Genomic DNA, 22,036 nt, shown 5'->3' with positions numbered 1-22,036 from the left:
ATGTTGACAAAGTTATGCAATAGTTTTTTTTTTACTGTATATACTGTATAACATGTGCAATAAGCTTTTTCTCTGTGTGACATGTGCAATAGGTTTTTCCTTTGCCATGTGTCTCTGTTTACAGTCCCTTACTTTGTGATTTGTGTGTGATGTTCATTTTTCTGTTTGTTTGTTTGTTTGATGGGTGCATGCCTTGTTTGGTTATTTATTTAATATTTATCTTTTTTGCACTAACGGGAGAGCTGTGTCTCAATATTTTTTTGTGCTAACATATTTTTTTAGACCATGCAATGACAATACAGACTTTATTCTCTATCTCTCTATTCTCAGGATTTTCAGCACAATTTAGCCTTCAAAGATGTTTTCAGGACAGTTGTACATCTTTTGTACTCAGTAAAGTTTTCATGTCCATTCAAACCTGAAGAGCTTCAAATAGCAGAAAGGTAACAATCACAACACATTTCTGTCCACCTGACAGCTGACGGTTACACCTGCTGTTAAAGTACACTGGAGCTTTACATGTCATCTCTTTAGCCTCTAATCTGACTGAAAACTAGTGAAGCAGAGCAGAAAGTAGGACAGTGATGCATCATCTGGAGATGGCACATCTGATAATCTCTGACCTTTGACCCCTGAGCTCCCCTGATGGCTCCATCTGATAAAAACTTTAGGTCGTCTCGGTTAATAAAATCTTTATGAAGTCAGAATCATTAAAACTTAATCCATCTGATCCATTAAAACGTCATACAGATCAAAGTGAGTGAGCTAAAGCTGGAAACAGGAAATTGTGTGACTTATCAATTGGAGTAATGTTTGGGGAAGATGGAGGACGAGAGGATTTTACCAAAAAAATGTAGTTTTGCTTTAGATGATTTTTCAGAGTCAGACAGATATCAGATTTTCCAGGACATCAGAGAAGCTTAGCACAGAGACTGGAAGCTTAACCGTTTCTTTATTTTGTTTTATATATCAAAAACACATCACCGAATCTAATTTTTAATGGTTCTTTATTAATTGATTGCCATGTTATTTCCAGACTTATTTTATTTAACCCATAAGAACCCAGACCCAGTCATCCTTAAAGCATGTGTTCTATAAGTGGACCACATAGAACACATTTATGATGGATTGTTTTTTTTAAATACTAGCCCTAAATGTCAAAGATCTGTGATGTAACATATATGTTTCTTTGAGCGTTTATGGTATTTATGTTTATGATATTTCTTATTTTAAAATAGAAAAAAAAACTAGACACATTTTCTGCTGACAGAGACACAAATTTGCCTTTTTCTTTTGCATCTCCATAACATATAGGCCTATCAAATTTGTGACTTTAATTTGATCAAGAAATATGGTCAGAACAAGTTAAATGTAATAAAGGACACCCTATTAATGGATTAGAATTGTTAAATGGGTTTAAACTTAGCCTAGTAACAAAAAATAAGCTTTTTAAAATTAGCTACTTTTTCACATTTCTGTTTCCAGTCTCACACATATTTTGGTCACTTCTTGTCAAAGTCACATGACCACCACCCCAGGTTGTTGAGTATGTGTCACTTAGGGATTTAATGAGTTAAGGTGAAGCATAAAGCTGAATATGGGAGATTCTAGAAGATTTGAAGTGTTTGTTCCACAGGTGTCACCATGGGTTCTTATGGGTTAAAAACATTTTATTTGGATAATCTTACAAAAAATGTTTTAGATTTGGATAATTCCTATACATTTTAACTTTAGCAATATATATTTATTTTACTCAATGATTCATATAGTTGAGGTGTGAATCAGCATATCGGCCCCACGATACATTTTTATCCTGATACTTGAGTCACGATACTATATAGACATTATTACGATTTTAAGCATTTTGTTATATGGTGAGTATTGCTAAATATCAATATTTGGCAGCCATGAATCGATATAATATTGCCATGCAAAATACTACGATACTATGCTGTATCCATTTTTACCAACCTTTAAGAAGTACATCATTACACACAATTTTTTTCACTTTTCCAACCTTATTATTATTTTCCTTTTGCTTTTATCAGCTTATTTACGTAATAATTTTACCCAAAATTTACAATTATTAGTTAGTCACTATAAAACTACCCTAAAGTAGTTTGAGACACTGAATTTTAGGTCTTCATTAAATGTAAGCCACAATCATTATAATTAGAAGAAATTAAATGAATTAAATGTTTCATTCTGTGTGTAATGGATCCATATAATGTGCCATTTCCACCTTTTGAATTGAATTACTGACAAAAAAAACTTTTTAATGATATTCTAATTCATTAAGGTGCACCTGAAGCATGCATTTAGTACTTTTTCTGTAAGGCATTTTACTTTATATTATCTACTTTTAAGTAGCTATAGAAATGCAATGATGCATTTTGCATATAGTATGTAACAGCCAGGTGAGTTCCCAGGTAACCAAGCTCGATTTTTTTTAACCCTTTGATGCACAACATGGGTCTAAAGTGACCCGACAAACTCTTTATATTCTATATCATTGCAATAGATCATTCAGTATTGCAGGTTTTCCTCAATTAACTTGTTTCTGATCATCATACGTCCTAATTTTTTGTTTTCATTGCTTACTTTTTGAATAAAACCCCTTTTTGATCACTACGCTTCTAATGCACAATGTCATTTTTGCCACGTGTGTAAACTTGACGTAATAATACAACTATTCTTCATAAAGTATGAAAGAAAAAGTGGATATAATGATCTTTTGTAATTAAAAAAAAAAGATATTCAAACACACAGCCAGCATGAAATAACATGGGAAATGCAATATATATTTCTTTTACTGAATGATTCATATAGTTGAGCTGTGAATCAGCATATCGGCCCCACGATACAATTTTATCCTGATACTTGAGTCACGATACGATTTTATTACAATTTTAAGCATTTTGTGATATGGTGAGTATTGCTAAATATCAATATTTGGCAGCCATGAATCAATTTAATTTTGCCACGCAAAATATTGCACTACTATGCTGTTTTACCAACCTTTAATATGTACATCATTACACACCATTTTTTTCTCTTTTCCAACCTTATTATTATTTTCCTTTTGCTTTTATCGACTTATTTACGCAATAATTTACTCAAAATTTACAATGGGAAATGAATGCGGCTCATTTTTGACCCATGTTGTGCATTAGAAGGTGTTTATATGTTGGGCATCAAAGGGTTAAACTGTGCCTTTCGGGACGTGGATTGAAAATTCCCTGCTGAAAACTTGTTAATATTTTAACTTTTGTGTGAGGATGTGGGGGGCGGGCAGCTGTGTGTGAGTATATAAGGGGGGCGGCTGTGATGAAACGTGGGAGCGGAGTTTGAAATGCAAAGTACAAGCGATTATCCTGCTGAAGGTCGTTGCTGGGGCTCCGGGGATCCCCCGCTGGGATGAAGCGCAGGAACACTTCATGAGCTGGAGTTAAAGCGGTGTTTAACCAGGACCAGAGAGCTAACCTGAGCTGTTATCTGAGTGAAGGAGTGGACAGTGTATGGACCGGTATAATTGGATGGCGTTGAGTGTATGAAACACCGTCAGCGGGTGACAGACTCCCTGCAGACTGATGAGAAGCTGCTTCCCCTCAGACACATTATTAAAATCACATCTTACACTCTATATATTCATTACATCACATTTCATTCTGAAATGAGACATCTAGCACTGAGTGGAAATGAACAAAAATTACTACCTGACAAAATCATGACTGCGGGAAAAGAAGAACTCACCATTAAGTGAAGCTGCGGGTGCAGTACTTCACTGTAACAAGGTTGGAAATCTAAATGGGCTTTTTTGAAGGTTGAAAGCAAGTCTTTTAACATGTTAAACACTTGATGACTCAGGTTCCATGTTTGGTTCGTCAGGGCAGAAAATACACTAAAACTACAGCTACGCTCTTCACTGCACTGTAATAAATTATTCTGTAGTAATTTCATTTTACTTAATATATTTGATAAAATGTATTAGATATAAATGCGTCCTTGATTTTGAGGCAGTTGTTTAAGTAACTTTAAAATAAAAATGTTTGAGATGGAATCTGCTTATTTTGACCACATTAAATATAATCTTTATGTGTATGTAATTCTTAATCAAGAGAATTTTGAATGAATCCAACACAATAGATTTAGTCCGTTTTTAATTGACACTTAACTCTTCCTGTTAAGTTGTTATTAACTCAACTTGTAACGTAGTTAGATTTAATTCATAATATTGCGTGCAATCTGTTGCCTCATTTTTATTGAGTAGCTATTGTTTATCTTTTTTTACAGTGTGGAACCTGGTGAATGAAATGATTTGAGGTTCAGGGGCTCTTTAAGGCAGCTCCATTTATTGATATTATAAATTATCTTATATTTGGAAGCATCTGGACCTCGAATAAAGGTAAAATCAGTGGTGGAGGAAGTAATCAGAGCCTTAACTTTAGTCAAGTTATATTATCATACTTATTTTCATACTAAATAGCACGCTTTATACTTTTACACTGTAAAAAAAGTGTCTGTAGATTTTACGGTGGAAAAACTGCTAAACCACGACAGTAAAAGACCGTAAAATGATTAATGGGTTAATACAGTTTCAGTAACAATGAAACACTGTAAATGTATATATCAGCCAGAACAGTATTTTTTACATGTTCTTTTTAAAAATACATTACTCCACTGTGAAATACTCTGGCACCGTGTTTGTAACAAAAATATACTGTAATATATATGCAAGCATTTTTTGTAAATCCACTTTTTCTCACTGCTAAATGTACTAAACACCATATCTCTAACAGAAATATACTGTAATATTTAATGGTAAAATCTTTAATTTATGCAGCATTTATGAATAATTTTCTTGTCAATTACATGGCAGAACAGCGTTTCTTTTGATGGAAAACTTTTTTATTTTTCTACGGTAAAATAGGAATAAAATGGCAATCTTAAATGTGAAATCAACAGTGCTAATATCATTTTACCGTAATATTATAAAAAGTTGCACCGTATTTATTACGGTAAAGTTCTGGCAACCACAGCTGTACTGTAAAAACAAAAACGTTTTTTTTTACCGTGTACATATTTGCTGTACAGCATACCTTATTTATAAAAAATATCTTCTGTATACTTTTTACTTTTTTATCTTATATCATACATCTTCCAGCCCTTATACTATACTGTGTATATCTTCTGCATATATATATATATATATAGACATATATTTTTTAAATATTTTTTTTATTCATTGTTCATACTACTACAAAATACTCTCAGGGTAAAAAACAACAACAAAATGTGCAATATTAATAATAAATGCCAAATAGCAGCCATGTAAGTATTTTATGTATACAAAGGTGTGTGTATATATATATATATATATATATATATATTCTGTTTTTGTGAACTCTCCCATGTCTATATCTTGAGCTGCTATGACGACTAAATTTCCCAACTGCGTGACAAATGAAGTATTTTTTTTATTATTTGTTTCAATCCCTAAACTTAAACTACTTTTCCTTTATTTCCTTTCACACAAATATCTTGCTCAGCAAAGATGGGAAAACTGTAAATGGTTAATAACTGGTTTATAAACCATCTATAAACATCATTTAGTTGGTTATTGTAAAGTGCTACCAAACAATTTGACAAAGTGCTATGCAAATTGAATCTTTAAATGTTTCAAACCAATTTCTTAAAGGTATATGAATCATTTAAAAATCATCTACATACTTAATATGGTGTTAAATATGTTAAAATGAGTGCAACTAAAACTACTGATAAACTATAAATTATAATTTAATTGTTTGTTAATGGTAAATTAACTACAAACCTACATTAACATACCATCTATTTCTCATTTATAAATGATGAAATTAGTTAAACATGAATCAATTATGTATTTACCACTCTAAATTGCCTTTATATGGTTTATAAATGATGATTAAACATTAATAAACTATCTGTTTACCATTTATAAACGATGGTTATTGTAAAGTGGTACCAACTGAGTTATTTAAACCAGTATAAGTATAACATATAGTTTATGAAAAATTAATTTATCCAGCTCTGGGAGACAACCAACAGACAGGAAGAGAGAAACAGAGGGAACCAGTGGGCTTATAATATTTATATACAAGACCTTAGAGAGGTCAGATTTCAGGTTCTCAACTCATTTTATGCCTCCTGAGGATTTACAGCAGACAGTGAGAAATGGACTTCACATGACCATATTCGCAACTTTGATAACACTTTATGAAAAGTCTTCTGATTGGTGAACCTTTGAGGACAAAAGGAATACAAAAAAATCAAGAAATGGAGTCAGCACTTTCCCCCCTCTCTCTTGTTTACTGGTAAATCTGAATAAATAATGCTTTGTTTTCTCTTACGACACAACAAAAGGTTTAAATATTTATATTTGTACGCGTGACCTCGGCTGCTTAGAACTAGCATTTGCTTAAGAGAGCTTTTGAAGAGGATTCATCATGTTGCATCCAAACAACTGTGCAGTCACACCAAGTGAGTACACTGTAAAACCCAATGCTGCTTGTTTGTTATTATAATTCATTTTTCCTTTTCAATACAACAAAGATTTGTGCAAAAAGTCATTTTAACTTAAAATACTGAGTCAAATAGCAAGATTAATTTGAGTTAACTCCATTGTCTTCGTTGTCTTAACCCATTGAAGCCTGGAAAGCGGATACGTCGTTTTGTAGTATTTGTATAAGCTCTCAAATACCTTTTTGAATTTCATTTCTACCTGCTACAGAGGCAGAAAAATCTATTATTTAGTAGAAGAGTTGACACTTTTTTTTCCAGAATTTTTCCAGAATTTCCAGAAAATTAGAGGCTTATTTTAAAATCGCCCAGCGATTTTTCAGGCCTCAATGGGTTAACATAAAATTATTTCGTAGCACGGACAATCAAATATTTTAGTTGAAACAACAAGTTGGTTTTACAGTGTAGAAGGGACTCATGTGTGAGCTCTACTTGTAAATCCTGTTAAAGTAAAGTTATCAGATGATTGTAGTGAATGCACATAGGCTACCTTCACACTGCAGCCTTGATGCTCAATTCAGATTTTTTTGCTAAGCTACAATTTTTTTGTTTGGCTGCTCACATTATTGTAGTGGAAATGACTTCCTCTCGAGTGAGAAAGTGAATCAAAGATCAAGTTAAAGTTCCTTTTAGTTTTCTTTATTATCAGACATCAAGCCTCAGGTCTCTCTGCCTGTTTCTGTCTTTGTTAGATCATTTAAACAACAACATGGTCTCACAGAAATCCGTGAAATAGCCACGGAATCACTCAAATTTCCTTGAAACTGACACGGATTTCGCTACAGTCATAATGACAGTCATATCCCGTGGCTATTCCAACATACAAAGTGATTATGTACATTCACTGAGTATTTAGAAAATAAAACATATATTTCTCGTCAAGTTTAATCTTTAAGCTTTCTGTTTCCCTGCAGCAAGTCGTGTTTTACTGTTTGTTGAACCAGAAGAAAAAGTGAAAACTGTAACAAGAAACAGCAGCTCATTGGGTCCACAGCAAGAAAAACAACAGCAGAAACCAGAGGTGTGGACTCGAGTCATGAATTTGATGACTTATGACTCGACAAAATATAAAGAGACTTGCAGCTCGACTTGGATTAGTAATTAGTAGATTGGGCGGTCCGTGGCCTAGAGGTTAGGAATCGGGCTTGTAATTGGAGAATCGCCTGTACTGACAGGTCAAGGACTGAAGTGCCCTGGAGCAAGGCGCCTAACCCCCCTGCACAGCTCCCCGGGAGCAGTAATGTGCTGCCCACTGCTCCTTGCATGGTGTGTTTACTTGTGTGTAAAAAAGGATGGGTTAAATGCAGAGGTTGAATTTCCCCATTGTGGGATTAATAAAGTAATCTTCTCTTCTCTCTTCTCTAACTTGTGACTTCACTTGGACTTGAGCCTTTTGACTTGAAAAGACTTGCTTCTTTCCCCAATACCCAAAGATTAACAAGTCTGTTACTAAGGACCACTCTGTCTCTGTGTAAATGTGTCTGTCTGACGTGTGCAGTCGCACAACATCCAATTAAATTCCATCCTCATTATTTTAATCCGACATCATCCATCCCAACAAATTGCAGGACAACCAATGAAGAAGAACAGTCAAAAAACGGTGTTAGTTGGCAAAAATGATACCGAATATAGTTTCGTTTGGGTGTAAAAACTACCAAGTGGTCAAGAAAAGCTCGGGTCGAAGAATACTAGCATTCACAGCACTGCACTTCACACACAGGTATGGTGCATTCAATAGCGTCAGAATGGCTATGGTTCAAGAGTGTGGGACATATGAACTTACAGAGAAAAAAGTTATTACTGAATAGATCTTAGTTCAATAAACAAGTCAACGAGACTCTAGACTAGACATTTCCCATGGTTTTATTGATCATAACCAAAATTGTTAGCAAGAAAACCATGTAAAATGTCTAAATATCAGCTCTTAAATTAAACTCTTATGAGCTATTTTCATTCATTAATTTCACCATTATACTTATTACCTTTAGTTGTACCAGACATTAAAATGAAAAAGATATTTGAGAAAAAAATGGTGAAATTTCAGATTTGTGCTCGTCACATCTGAGTCACATCTGAGCAAAATTCGGATTTTGGTCACATTTGCCTGCAGTGTGACTGGAGCCTTAGTTGCCTCATGGATCTAGCCATGTGTTTGCTGAACATCTCTGTTGGATCATTTACCTGGGAGCACGCGGAGCTCTGCATCCGTCCCCGTCCTGGTGCTGCCGGGGTTGTCGGCCAGACAGCGGTACGTCGCCGAGTCTGGTGGCTGGACCCGGCTGACCTGCAGCGAGCCGGACGGCAGCACGGCCAGGCGAGAATCTGGGTCAAAGGTCATCGGTAGGTCCTCCCGGTTCTTCTGCCAACGGATGACTGGCGTAGGGTCGCCAGAGACCTCACAGCGCAGCAGGGCGGTGTCACCGAGGTACGAGGACACGGACTCGGTGGGGACGACCACTTTCAGAGGACCTGCAGAGAATCCAGGAGGTGAGGGGTTAGTCACATTGATTCACAGTAACACTATTCAAATGTTACACTCTATCAACTATCTGCAGCTGAATATCCAAGTAGTGTTACTGAATTCACTAATAAAATATACACAGTTTATTTTATTCCTCGCTTCAAGCTTTCTGTTTCCCTGCAGCAAGTTGTGTTTTACTGTTTGTTGAACCAGGAGAAAAAGTGAAAACTGTAACAAGAAACAGCAGCTCATTGGGTCCACAGCAAGAAAAACAACAGCAGAAACCAGAGGTGTGGACTCAAGTCATGAATTTGATGACTTTTGACTCAACTTGACAAAATGTAAAGAGACTTTACTTGGACTTGAGCCTTCTGACTTGAAAAGACTTGCTACTTTCCCCAAAAAACAAAGATTAAATGCACTAATATAGTGCTTTTCTATAGTCGCTTTGCGACCACTCAAAGCGCTTTATAATACAGACTGCGCTCATTCACCCTTTCACACACACACTCATACTGGTGCCACCTCCCACCATTGGGAATTCATTCAGACACTGATGAACGCAGCATCGGGAGAAATTTGGGGTTCAGTATCTTGCTCAAGGATACATGTAGGCTGCGGCGGTCAGGGCTCGAACCACCAACTGAGCCAGAGCCGCCAACAAGTCTGTTACTAAGGAGCACGCACTCTGTCTCTGTGTAAATGTGAGTGTCTGTGTGTCTGACGTGTTTGTCAGCACAACATCCAATCATATTCGATCCTCTGACTGAACCAACAGACTTTTATTTAACCGAGCTGCACATGTATTTTGAAATGTTTTACTATAACTCTTTACATGCATGATGTAACATGAGCTTTTAATAAACTTCTTATTCCACAACTTTCAACTAAAACTAAAATTCATGAAAGTTAAAATAAAACAAATAAAAAATAAAATCCCCCAGAGGGATTAATGAGACCCCGGAGGTGACTTTTGGTTTTCGAGTTGCGTAATCGCTTAGCAACAGTTTCAACCGTGATCACATACATTAAAGACTGGAGACTCAACTGTGGCCGCCGTCGCTAACTGCACAACGTCAGCAGCTGATCAAAACAAAGCAGCATGGCTAATTATCATAAATATAGCGATCTTGACCGGCATCGCTAACTGTGCACAGAGTGTCCGGTGCTAGTTGTAAACAAACAGAGATTGCTAAGCTAACACCTCCTGCAGCAGCACATACACACTGTACTGCTACAGAGCTAACTGTTAGCCTGTTAGCAGGACTGTGCCGCTAACGATTCGTTCTTACTCTTCTAAACGAGCTGCCAGCTGCTTGCTGCTTCCCCTCCTTCTCCTCCTGTTCTTCCTTTTACTGCCCCCGACAGGTCACAAATAGAAGTTTGGATAACTCACAAATCTCGCGAGACTGATTTTTATCGCGATGAGAAATATCATCGAGTTTAATCTCGCGAGATCTCGAGATCTCGTCACACCCCTAATCAATACCAAATCTCAATCTTAGCAGCTCATTGGATGGATAAATATTATTCAGGATTTTTAAGTGAACTTTTGTTTTGGGGCTTACAGGATAGGTAAGATATTTGGCTCTCAATTTGTTAATGTCTGATTTAGGAAATAGTTGGATAATGGAATTTCTGTTTGATTGTATTGAGAAAATAATTTTGTTAAGGTGAGTACACATTGCTATGTTTGAACTATCTCTAGCCAGAAAGTCAAGACCATAGAGGTTAAGTGCAGGAAGATTCATCACACCAGAGTGCCTATCTATGTTTTGGACTAGCCTTCTAACTGCTTCAGGGATCACTTTAATTACTTTATTAAACTGGGCTTGTGTGCTTGACTTGAGACTTGTCTGCCTTGACTTGGGACTTGAGGGCAAAGACTTGTGACTTGCAAAACAATGACTTGGTCCCACCTCTGGCAGAAACACAGGAGGAGCAGGAGGTTTAATGCAACACAACTAAACTCACAAGTGAACTGTAGATAACTCTACAGAGCTGTAATGTTGTGTACTGTACTGAAATAAACTGAAGTATTACTGTTGCAACTACAACTGCAGTGCCAATAAACAGTAAGTGAACACTTTGGATTTCCCCTTTATTTTGCATAATTTAGTCATAAAATGCAGTCTGATTGTCTTCAGACAGCATGGACAGGCTGCATCTCCCTAAAACAATAACATTATCACACTTGCTTATTTCTGAGTATTTACTGAAATATTTAATTGTAGAAGTCAAAGTCAGGTTGGAGGAACTAGTTACTTAAAGTTATATATTTAACCTTTTTTTGATGGCAGTGACTAAATGTGTCCTGCATGTGTTGAGCTCATCTCCATATTGGCCCAGAAGGAATCTTAGACCATTTCCCTGAACCGACTGTTGAATTATTGTCAGATTTTATGAATGTCTTGATCATGAATGGCTGTCTTAAGTTCAGTATTGATCCAAACCAACAGCCAGATGGCTTGTTGCTAACACATACAAACAAATGTGCCTTTAGTTGTACCAGACATTAAAATGAACAAGAAAAACAATGGTGGTCTAATAATTTTTTTCAATGACTGTATGTCAATTATACACTGCAAAAAAGCCAACTTGTATTTTTTGGCCTGAAACAGTGATTTAAGTTGGTAAAACTTGGAAATATAAATTATTGACATTTAGGGCAGCAATGTAAGTTAGCACAACAAAGCAAGCCAGTTGTCTGCTCAAAAACAAGTTGGTGAGTTGTTGTTACTTATATCTTGAAGTTGGGGTTCTAAACAAGGGACAAAAGTTCTGCTAACTCTTATTTCTTTGTTGTGAAATGCGGGAAAGCCAACTTTCCAAGTTGGCACTGCACTTAACCCTTAATTAAATTAATTAAAATGATACGGGAATTTTATTCTGAGTTGTGTTGTGCAGTGTTCTACGTCTTTTGTTGGAGAAGGCAACCTACACATTTTCAACATTTAAACACAAACAGGTTTTCGGTCATTAGCGAAAGCTAGCGGCTAACTGATGCTAGCCGCGCTGCTTGTTACAGCTACAAGAGTAGCCATTAACGTATTAAAGCTAACTCAAAATTGTGGTCGCAACATTAGCTGACATTTCATAGCAGCATTACAATAGTGCCAATTCAGCACATTGCAGAAGTAAGGATTAAAAGTTATTACAATATAAAATTATAAGTTAGTACAACTTACAGTTGAGTTGAGCAAACTCAAAAGCAAAATTTTAAATATTTACTTCAATTGTCCAACTTAAAATTTTATCGAAGTTTGTTGCCTTCAAATTTTGACTTCACCCAACTTTTCTTTTTTTGCAGTGTAGTGATGAATAAATAGAGCGATTGATGTGGGTAATTCCAAAGGGTTCGCTTTCTTTTTCTTTGTTGCGTAACTGGCTACTTGTGCACAGACATCTATAAAAACTAGTGTGTAACTGCGGTCAGTGCTGTGAGCAGCTCTGCGTCAGAAACAAAGGCACACAGCAGCAGTGGGGGTGAAGAAGAAGAGGTGAGCAGACAGTAAAGGTTCTTCAGGTCGACGAGGACAGAATATTGCAGACAGAAAATGGAGCAGGAAGAGGATCGCAGCACAGCGGGTGTAGATGTGTGGGAGAGAAAGAGTTCGACTCGGAGCAGCGGGAGGACAGATGAAAGGCAGACGGAAAGACAGAGAGACGGGGACAGTGTGGACAGGCAGTGTCCAGCATGCTGTGTTGGGACACATGCCGGTTCCTGTCTGATCACATTCACTTCAACAACAAGCAGCCTGTAGCCACATAAACACACGACCCCGCTGATGCCAGCACCACTCTGCTCTCACACTGAAAAGCCTGCTTTATTCTGCCTTCTGAGGCCCCTGCGTGGTTTTATTTTAATTTCAACATGGCTGCTGGGGCCTCTAGGCAGATTAACTGGACTCAGCAGGAATGTCAGGAATTCAATAAAGAAAAAGCTTATTTTCCTCTCTGTGTTGATGTTTCTCTGAGATTTTACAGTTGAGTTTAAAGGATTAAATGTGAATATTTCCATGAAAAAATATTTGAAATATTATGTTATTCTTGCCTTCTGAACTCTGTCACAGCATTTAGACCTTCGGGAGAGATTCCAAATACCCACTGTTAACTGTTTCAGACAGAAAATTCGGAGATGGGTTCCTGTTCTGGGAAGGTAGCGCTCCATCAAACGGGACATAAACAATATTGTGAATATGTATCCATCCCCCTGGTACTGTTGTGCATTGAAGACAACAACACTCTGGGAAGCCACCACTCCTGGAGGAGGCAAGAAATATTTCCAACATAAAGATTATGATTACAGGAGGGAACCCAGTTTGTTTGCCCATATACAGTCAGAAATAAAGAAAATGGAAAGAGGCCCCAGAGGAGCTCATGAGAGACAAACTCTGACAGCAGTATCACTGACACATCCCCTAGCCCTGTTCTATAGCAGCAAATAACTTATTCAAAACAAACCAACACATTCAGAAAAACACTTAAACATTCATCAGGAGATAGGGACATGAAATGATATAAACCAGCTTTTGGTTTTTCCAACCTATTTTTACAGAAAACTACTAAAAGGTAAAGGAAATTACAATCTATCCGTTGCTGAATCAAGAGAAAACTGACATTCACACACAGGTATGGAGCATTCAATAGCGTCAGAACGGCTATGGTGCGTTCAAGAGCATTGGACATATGGAATCTGTCAGAGAAACATGATGTTAATGAATAGAACTTATTTCAAAAAACAAGTTTACAAAATATTAACAGCGTGGGCTTTCTAACAACTATGCTCCCACTTCCGTATGAAGAAACCCAAGGCTGTGCTGTGATTGGCTAGTACTGGTTGCCTTGACTAAAGCGGGAGTGTGTCTATGTTCCCCTCTTTGTATGAGACTGGGGACTCTTTTTTCCCCCCTTTTCCCAAAAAGGGTCCTATGTTCCCCGGTCTGTTACTTTTTCCACCATTGCTGCCAAATTCCATGGCAAATAGGATGTAGGCCTACGGGCTGTTTGACGCACATATGCAAATAACCTAACCCTAACCCTAAAAGGAAAAAGCTAAGCCTTGATGCAAGACAATATGATTAGGGGTGGGAATAAACAAACATAAAAAATTAACTGCAAAGTAACCAGAAAGTAGCTGCTGTGCAAATTTAAGGTTTGACATAGGACCCTTTTTCAGAAAAAGGGTCCTATGTTCCCTGGTATACAGGGCTCATAGCTTACGCTAGTTAGCTCTGGCCTGTCATTCGACACTGGGAACAGAAAATGAGTCGAAAAGCTGAGGAGAGCGGATATCAGCTCTGGGGGAGCTTCGGTAGCTTGCTAGCCAAGCAACTTAAACAACTTAATCCACATTCACTGTTCACAACATAAGAAAGCTAATTGCTAGCTAACTAGCTAAATGGGCAGTGGCTAAACGAATATATGCAACAGGTGCTCTTTTAAACAACTTTATTGAGAAAAATATACAATAGCCTATGTTAATGAAACTAAAATTCCGTCATACAGAAGTTGAAAACATTATAGACATATCCGATTTGCTAACATTGAGCATGCAGAGTTTATAACTTATACTGTAAAAGTGATCAAAGGAACCATAACTGATTTAATGAGCCATTCGCAGTTTCACATGTGTACGGCGATCATTTTGGTTTGACTTTTGTGAAGCCGTCTAGCTGTCCATCTTTACATACAGTCTGTGGTTTGAGCTTTAGAAGTGTGGGTAGTTGTATTTCTTTATTTTGGACAGAGCCTGGCTAGCTGTTTCCCTGTGTCTGACTGTATCCTTTAGATCAGATAAGATACATTTTATTGTTCAAACAGTAGGGAATTAAATTGTTACAGCAGCTCAAGAGTAAAAAACAAAGCAAGACAAAGAGGTGATTGGGTGATAATAAATGGGAAAATTAACACAATAAAAAATAAAAATAAGATTAATAAAATACTATGCACCTTTCACCTGTACAGATGTGTCCACAATGAGTAATTGCAAGGAATAATTGCACCTGTAATATAACACACACACACACACACATTGTGCAGCAGCGTACGAGAAAAAACAGAAGATTATAAGTCCTCTCTCCAGCAGCATACTTATCAGAAATGAGATTGATATCGATCTTCTCATATCACTCTCAGAAAGAAAAGATATTATGCTGCTCATCTTTCAGTGAGCTATCTCTGTAAATATCAAAACGAGACAGAGTGACAGTTCTCTTTCTAATAAACCATCTTTGGCCAATTGTACAGAAATACTGGCTTGGAATGCAGCATGCTTGCAATTTTGCAATTTACCAGATAACAAGCGGCAGTTTCATTTTGTAGTTTGGCTGCAGAATGAATGTTGATGCAGCAGATAAAGCCTTGCCAGCAGCACTGATTACCCTTGATTTTATTAGGTACAGCTGGGCGCAGTGTTGAGACTTTGCCTTTTTGTTATGGACATTTCATGCCTTTATTAGATCGCACCAGTAGAGAGATGAGGGGGCAGAGAGATGCAATAAATGTTCACAACCAGAGTCAAACCGGGGTCACTGTGGTCCTATCCACTGCATGAAAAGTGGGATTTGTTATCTTCCCTGTAAATTGCTGTGGAACACCCAGTCAACTGGAAGTTTCAGTCAGCACCGATAAGTGCCAGGAATTGCCGTAAACTTGCAGCCTACACTGTAAAAAATATCTGTAGATTTCAAACCATGAGAGTAAAAGACCGTAAAATGATAAATGGGTTAATTCAGTTTCAGTAACAATGGAACACTGTAAATGTATATATCAGCCAAAACAGTATTTTTTTTTAGTTTTCTTTTTTAAAAAGACATTACTCCACTGTAAAACACACTGTAATATGTATTTAATGAAATATATATACAAGCCACCACTGTAATTTTTGCATTTATCTTTTGTAAAAAAATACTTTTTGTCACTGTTAAATGTACTAAACACCATATCTCTAACAAAAATATACTTTAATATTTAATGGTAACATTTTTTAATTTATGCCGCATTTATAAAGTATTTTCTTGTCAATTATATGGCAAAACAGCATTTCTTTTGATGGAAAAACCTTTTATTTATACAGTAAAAAATTTAATAAAATGGCAATTTTAAACGTGAAATCAACAGTGCTAATTTCTTTTTACCGTAATATTAAAAAAAGTTCCACCCTATTTATTACAGTAAAGTTCTGGCAACCACAGCTACCAGTTTTTTTTACCCTAAAAACATCCTAAAAATCCATGCTGTGATCTATACAAATGCAAATCAGGTGTGTGTGTGTGTGTGTGTGTGTGTGTGTGTGTGTGTGTGTGTGTGTGTGTGTGTGTGTGTGTGTGTGTGTGTGTGTGTTCACAGAAAAGATAAACAAGTCTATCAATTATAATCCACTGTATCAAGGCCTGGATCTGTAATAAAAGTTATTAACTGCCTCATATGCAGTGATTTACTTGAAAAAAAAACAAGTTTTAAAAGACATTTCTGTGTCTTTTAACACATTTAAAATGATATATTTTGGAGACAGAACCCTGCTGAGTGTAAAAAAACCCCTACATTTCTACCAGCATATGAATCATGAGCACTTTTCCTTCAGAGAAGAGACAATAGGAGAAAATAAATGCAGGTTGTGTAATGTTATTTTGTTTTCATGCTGGTTTGAATCAGTTTCTGCTCCCTCTGTTTTCTCCTCAACATACAAACTTTTATCCCCGACACAAACTAACTTTCTCTTTCTGTTCTGTGACATTAGAGAAGCCTCAGTTTGACTCTTGAATTGTGGGACGAGCTGATGCTGGATGCAGGTTTTGCACGTCTGCACGGCGGCGAGGACTTGAGCCGCTGTGACATCACACAGATATGAGGCGACGGCAACGCTGATGTGGATTTGGATCGTGTGCCTTATATAAGTTCTGCTGCTGTCTGTTCCTGTGTGCATCACAATGCTGCCTGCAGCTGCACACACACACACACACACACACACACACACACACACACACACACATTCTTCTACTTCTATCTTTGTGAGGGCCATCATTGGAATAGTAAATTTGCAAGGTTATAATAGTTTTGGATTTTTCATACACTGTAATAAATTATTCTGTAGTAATTTCATTTTACTTAATATATTTGATAAAATGTATTAAATATAAATGTGTCCTTGATTTTGAGGCAGTTGTTTAAGTAACTTTAATATAAAAATGTTTGAGATAGAATCTACTTAATCTGATCACATTAAATATAATCTTTATGTGTATGTAATTCTAAATCAAGAGAATTTTGAATGAATCCAACACAATAGAATTAGTCCGTTTTTAATTGACAGGCACTTCCTGTTAAGTTGTTATTAACTCCACTTGTAACGTAGTTAGATTTAATTAATAATATTGCATGCAATCTGTTGCCTCAATTTTATTGAGTAGCTATTGTTGATCTTTTTTTACAGTTTGGGTTTTAGTTTTAATTTTTTGTGAATTTTTGTTTTCAAATCCAGTTAGTTTTAATTATTTTTTTAGAGTCAGTTTGCTCGTTTTAGTTTAGTATTTATTTTTTTGAAATGCTTTAGTTTTTCAAAAACTTTTTAGTTTTAGCTTATTTTTTATTATTTTTTGTAATGGGGTATTTTTTGGATTTTCTTTTTAAAAGAGGTCACAGTAAATTTTGCCTTTATTTCCTTTGCCTTATCCATCTTCATTATGTATGAAAAGAGTTGACAAAGAGGAAAATGAAGGACATTTTCACTATAATTTTAGTTAGTTTCGTAACCACACAATACAGTTTCAGTTTATTATCATTTTTTTGTAACCTTTACCCTTAAAATAAAGTCTTAAATCTAAAAAAAGCCTTTAAAGAAGTGAAGACCGGCCGAAATGTCCTCACTTTGCAAAAATGCCCTCACTTGTTGGTTAAAAACGTGTTCCGGTCCTCACTATGTAGGAAGTACAAGATTTTTACAAGATTTTGGTTTTTGTCACTTGTGAGGACACTGCATTGACTTAAGTTTGATCCTTCCTGGAGGCTTAACCGAGCCCTCAACTGGTCTAAATCTAAAACCATAAAACAAATATTTTAAGGTCAGTGTCAAGCCTTAAAAATGGTTTATTTTATAGACACATGTGTGAGATTAACACTGCCATACAAAGTCTGACTGCATTAACTACGCAAAGGGTAAAACTGAGAAAAACTGCCTTAAAGTTTTTTAACGTGTTTTAACTGTCCAGCCAAATGGGTTATATGTAGAGAAGTGATATGACACTTATTTCTACATGTAGTTTCTGCTTTCTGGTTTTGCATTGCTGTAAAAGGATCTACTACCAATGAACAAATAGAGTTCAATAACCACAATGTTGTTTTAAAGGTTTTTAACAGCTCTATTCAAATATTTGTACATTTTAGACTTAATATCATAAATTAATGTTATATTTTAGTATTAGTATAATGTTATCTCACTTTTTTACTTAATCACTATGTAGATAATAATTTCCCTATCAAATAAACTTATCATTTCTATTATTCTTGTCTTCACTATTCGACACAATGAAGAAACCCAAGGCTACACTGTATCACAGTCAAAGTTTAGCTTTAGTTTTGAGTTGAATTTTGTAGTAACTGCAATTTTGTACATTGCTATTTCACTGAAATAAAGCAAAATTCAAATCTAAAACTTTGTCACAAGATAAAACAGACATAAATGAGTTTATTTTTAGTTATAACTCAATTTCGATCAAAAATGTAGCTACTGCAAATATGCTTTGTAGGGCAGAATTGACCATAGATGTAATACTAAGGAGGACCACATCATCACACCCTTCATTATCACCCTGCAAAAACCTTTTATGTAAATATAGCCATAATTTAAAAACAAGTCACACAACAACATTCAGAGCAGCACCAACTGCTGTGAGTTCATCTGTGTTCTGATAAGTCCACATTTCAAATTGTTTTAGGAAATCATGGACTTCATGTCCTCTACAGAGGAAAAAAGGACCATCCAGATGTGTCAGCACAAAGTTCAAAAGCCAGCATCTGTGCCCATGGCATCATGGGTAATTTTCACATCTCTGAAGCCACCATTCACGCTGAAATGTGGCCTAGAGGTTCGGAAAACCTGGCTCGTAACCAGAGGGTCGCTGACAGGTCAAGGACTGAAGTGCCCTTGAGCAAGGCACCTAACCCCCCCACACAGCTCCCCGGGTGCAGTAATGTGCTGCCCACTGCTCCTTGCATGGTGTGTTCACTTGTGTGTAAAAAAAATAGGATGTGTTAAATGCAGAGGTTGAATTTCCCCATTGTGGGATTAATAAAGGATTAATCTTAATCTTTACTTCAGACACCCAGACAATGCCTTTTCCAGGGACGTCCCTACCTGCAGTCCAGACATGTCTCCTATTAAAAGTTTGAGGCACATTATGAAGCTCAAAATATGACAGCGGAGAGTAAAAATGGGAATTTTGCTCTTCAAGCTTCAACCGTTAGTACCTCAGCTCCTAAACACTTACTGAGGGCAGTCAAAAGAAACAGTGATGTAACTGTTCATTTTTTAAGAGAACATTTAATACATATCTTTTTAATTTGGCTTTTACTTGAACCATTTTTAGAGATTTTTCTGCATATTTTTCCACAAACCAATGGGTGACTACGTCCATTATTTATACAGTCTAGGGGTTAACATGAACTGAATCCCATTGACCTGCGCTTTATTCTCTGAACACAGCAAAATTAAAACCACCAGTATCAGTTGGCACTAAAAAGGTCTATACTTAGCACTTTCTGAAAAGTAAATACTGTTAACATCTTAATCCAAGTATTAATCACACCTGTTCGTCTAACAGAGAGTGACATACCTGTACCACCTACATCATTTTATCTGGTTGTTGCTAGTACGAAGCAGTCAACTTTCTTCACATTTATTTACTTATTTCTGTACACTGACCTCCAACAGAACCTTAACACAACAGCAAGCCCGACCTTTGCCACTGCTGAACTGAATTCTGCTATGTATCTGATTAGAGTCTTTTTCATGACTTTGTGCAACTTTCACTGAAAACGGTGTCAGAGAACAAAGAAAGGCATGTGGTGGTCTGACATTTCTAAATTAAGAATAACGCCTAAAACACAGCGAGCAGCTGCAAAGTGCAGCCTGTGGTGAGCTGCCATTCAATATCTATGGAATACCTAATGATTCTGCAGCCAAACTAAAAGTCGGGGATACATTTTGGTTGCAAAAATACCTCTCACATTCACAAAAAATGTGTGTATGTGAGAGGTAATATTGTGAATGTGAGAGATAAAATTGTGAATGTAAGAAGTAAACTGTGAATGTGAGAGGTAAAATTGTGTATGTGAGAGGTAAAACTGTGAATGTGAGAGGTAAAACTATGAATGTGAGAAGTAAAATTGTGAATGTGAGAGGTAAAATTGTGTATGTGAGAGGTAAAATTGTGTATGTGAGAGGTATTTTTTGTGTATGTGAGAGGGAAGAATGAATTATGTCCTATTTGGCCCCTCATAGTTTACAGTGATCACACAGAATGAAAAACAAGATGAGGAAAAATCAGGATGAGAAATGGGTCAAACCATCAGAATGGAAGGAGGAGGAGGAGGAGGAGGAGGAGGAGGAAAGAGGAAGAAGAAAAAAAGAAAATTCAATTGAGTGAAAAGAAAAAGTTAAACTCAACATGCATTCGCTTTAACTTTCTGTCTTGAGATTGAAGCCAGCAAACACCATATCCAATCAAAAATAACAACAAAAACCCTGTGTCTCCAATTTCCATGGAGATTGTGGCTGTTGTCTCCCTGCTGTTTTCATCCTCATTAGACAAACGGACCAAAATAACTCGGACGGATAATAACATGCAAATCACAGCAAACAGGCGAGGGCAGCAGAGGGATTTGAGGACGCTCCGACTCTGAATCGTCGCCTTGGGAACGTTTATTATCTGCTTCTGTGGGTGGAACCTCGCTCCTCCTCACCACTGTTAATTGGGATTGGTCCAAATCCTCCGAGAGTTGGCAGCTAATTGGGGGATGGACGGACTGAAGGCCGCTCCGTCTGTCCCTCCACCGCTGTGAACTTTAACTACTGTAGGAGTTTACAGATGATAGTTTGTGTCTAAGTGCTTCAGATACTTTAGCCTGATGTGAACAGCTAAAACGTAGAACAACACGAACTAAGACGTATTCCATTGTGGGGTGAACATCTAAAATGGTATTAACCGACATTAATCCTGCACTCATTCTCACTGATCATCAAAATAAAGCACACAAAGCATTGTTAATATTATACATGCATATAAAGCATGTTGGTAAAACTTTATAACAACCATTATCAATACATGGGAAATTACGACAGCGTATTAGGGCCAAGTATGTAAAAAAAAAAATTATGGACCCGGCGGAGGGGGGTAATATTTCAAGAAAAAAGTGGCAAATCTAGTAGGAAAAAGTAGCAGATTTATGAGATTTAAAGTGGCAAATTTTGGAGAAAAAAGTAGCAGATTTATTAGATTTAAAGTGGCAAATTTAGGGGAAAAAAATAGCAGATTTATCAGATTAAATGTGGCAAATCTAGGAGAAAAAAATAGCAGATTTATGAGATTAAAAGTGGCAAATTTAGGAGAAAAAAATAGCAGATTTATGAGATTAAAAGTGGCAAATTTAGGAGAAAAAAGTTCCAGATTTATTAGATTAAAAGTGGCAAATTTAGGAGAAAAAAGTAGCAGATTTATGAGATTAAAAGTGGCAAATTTAGGAGAAAAAAGTAGCAGATTTATGAAAAAAATATGCTAGTGTTCTGTTTTTCAAGGAGCTACATCACCACAGAAGCTGCTGCATGCCTTGTACTATGTCTGCAGGGAGAGACTTCATCAAATTATACTTTGCAATCATATGTAGTGTTACAGCTGGCAGCCGTCTAGCATGTATTGTATTGTTTCTATGAGTGAATCTGTCGATTATTCAAATCCAGCTGTGTGATTCCCTGTCGTGGATTGGTCCTTCTGGAGCTGAGACCGTCTACTTCCTGGTTGCTGT

General features: G+C 36.5%; 1 protein-coding gene across 1 annotated transcript in view; it reads right to left on the bottom strand.

Moving 5' to 3' along the window:
- dcc (DCC netrin 1 receptor) overlaps window positions 1–22,036 on the bottom strand; it is a 224,228-nt gene that overhangs the window by 192,131 nt on the left and 10,061 nt on the right. The window contains exon 3 of the mRNA XM_059358662.1: window positions 8,737–9,024. Coding sequence (XP_059214645.1) covers window positions 8,737–9,024 — 288 coding nt within the window. The remainder of the gene's footprint in view (window positions 1–8,736; window positions 9,025–22,036) is intronic.

Source organism: Centropristis striata, chromosome 19 (genome assembly GCF_030273125.1).
Source record: "Centropristis striata isolate RG_2023a ecotype Rhode Island chromosome 19, C.striata_1.0, whole genome shotgun sequence".
Classification (NCBI taxonomy): Eukaryota; Metazoa; Chordata; class Actinopteri; order Perciformes; family Serranidae; genus Centropristis; species Centropristis striata.
The sequence above is the reverse complement of the archived record's forward strand: the minus strand, read 5'-3'. Positions and strand labels throughout refer to the sequence as shown.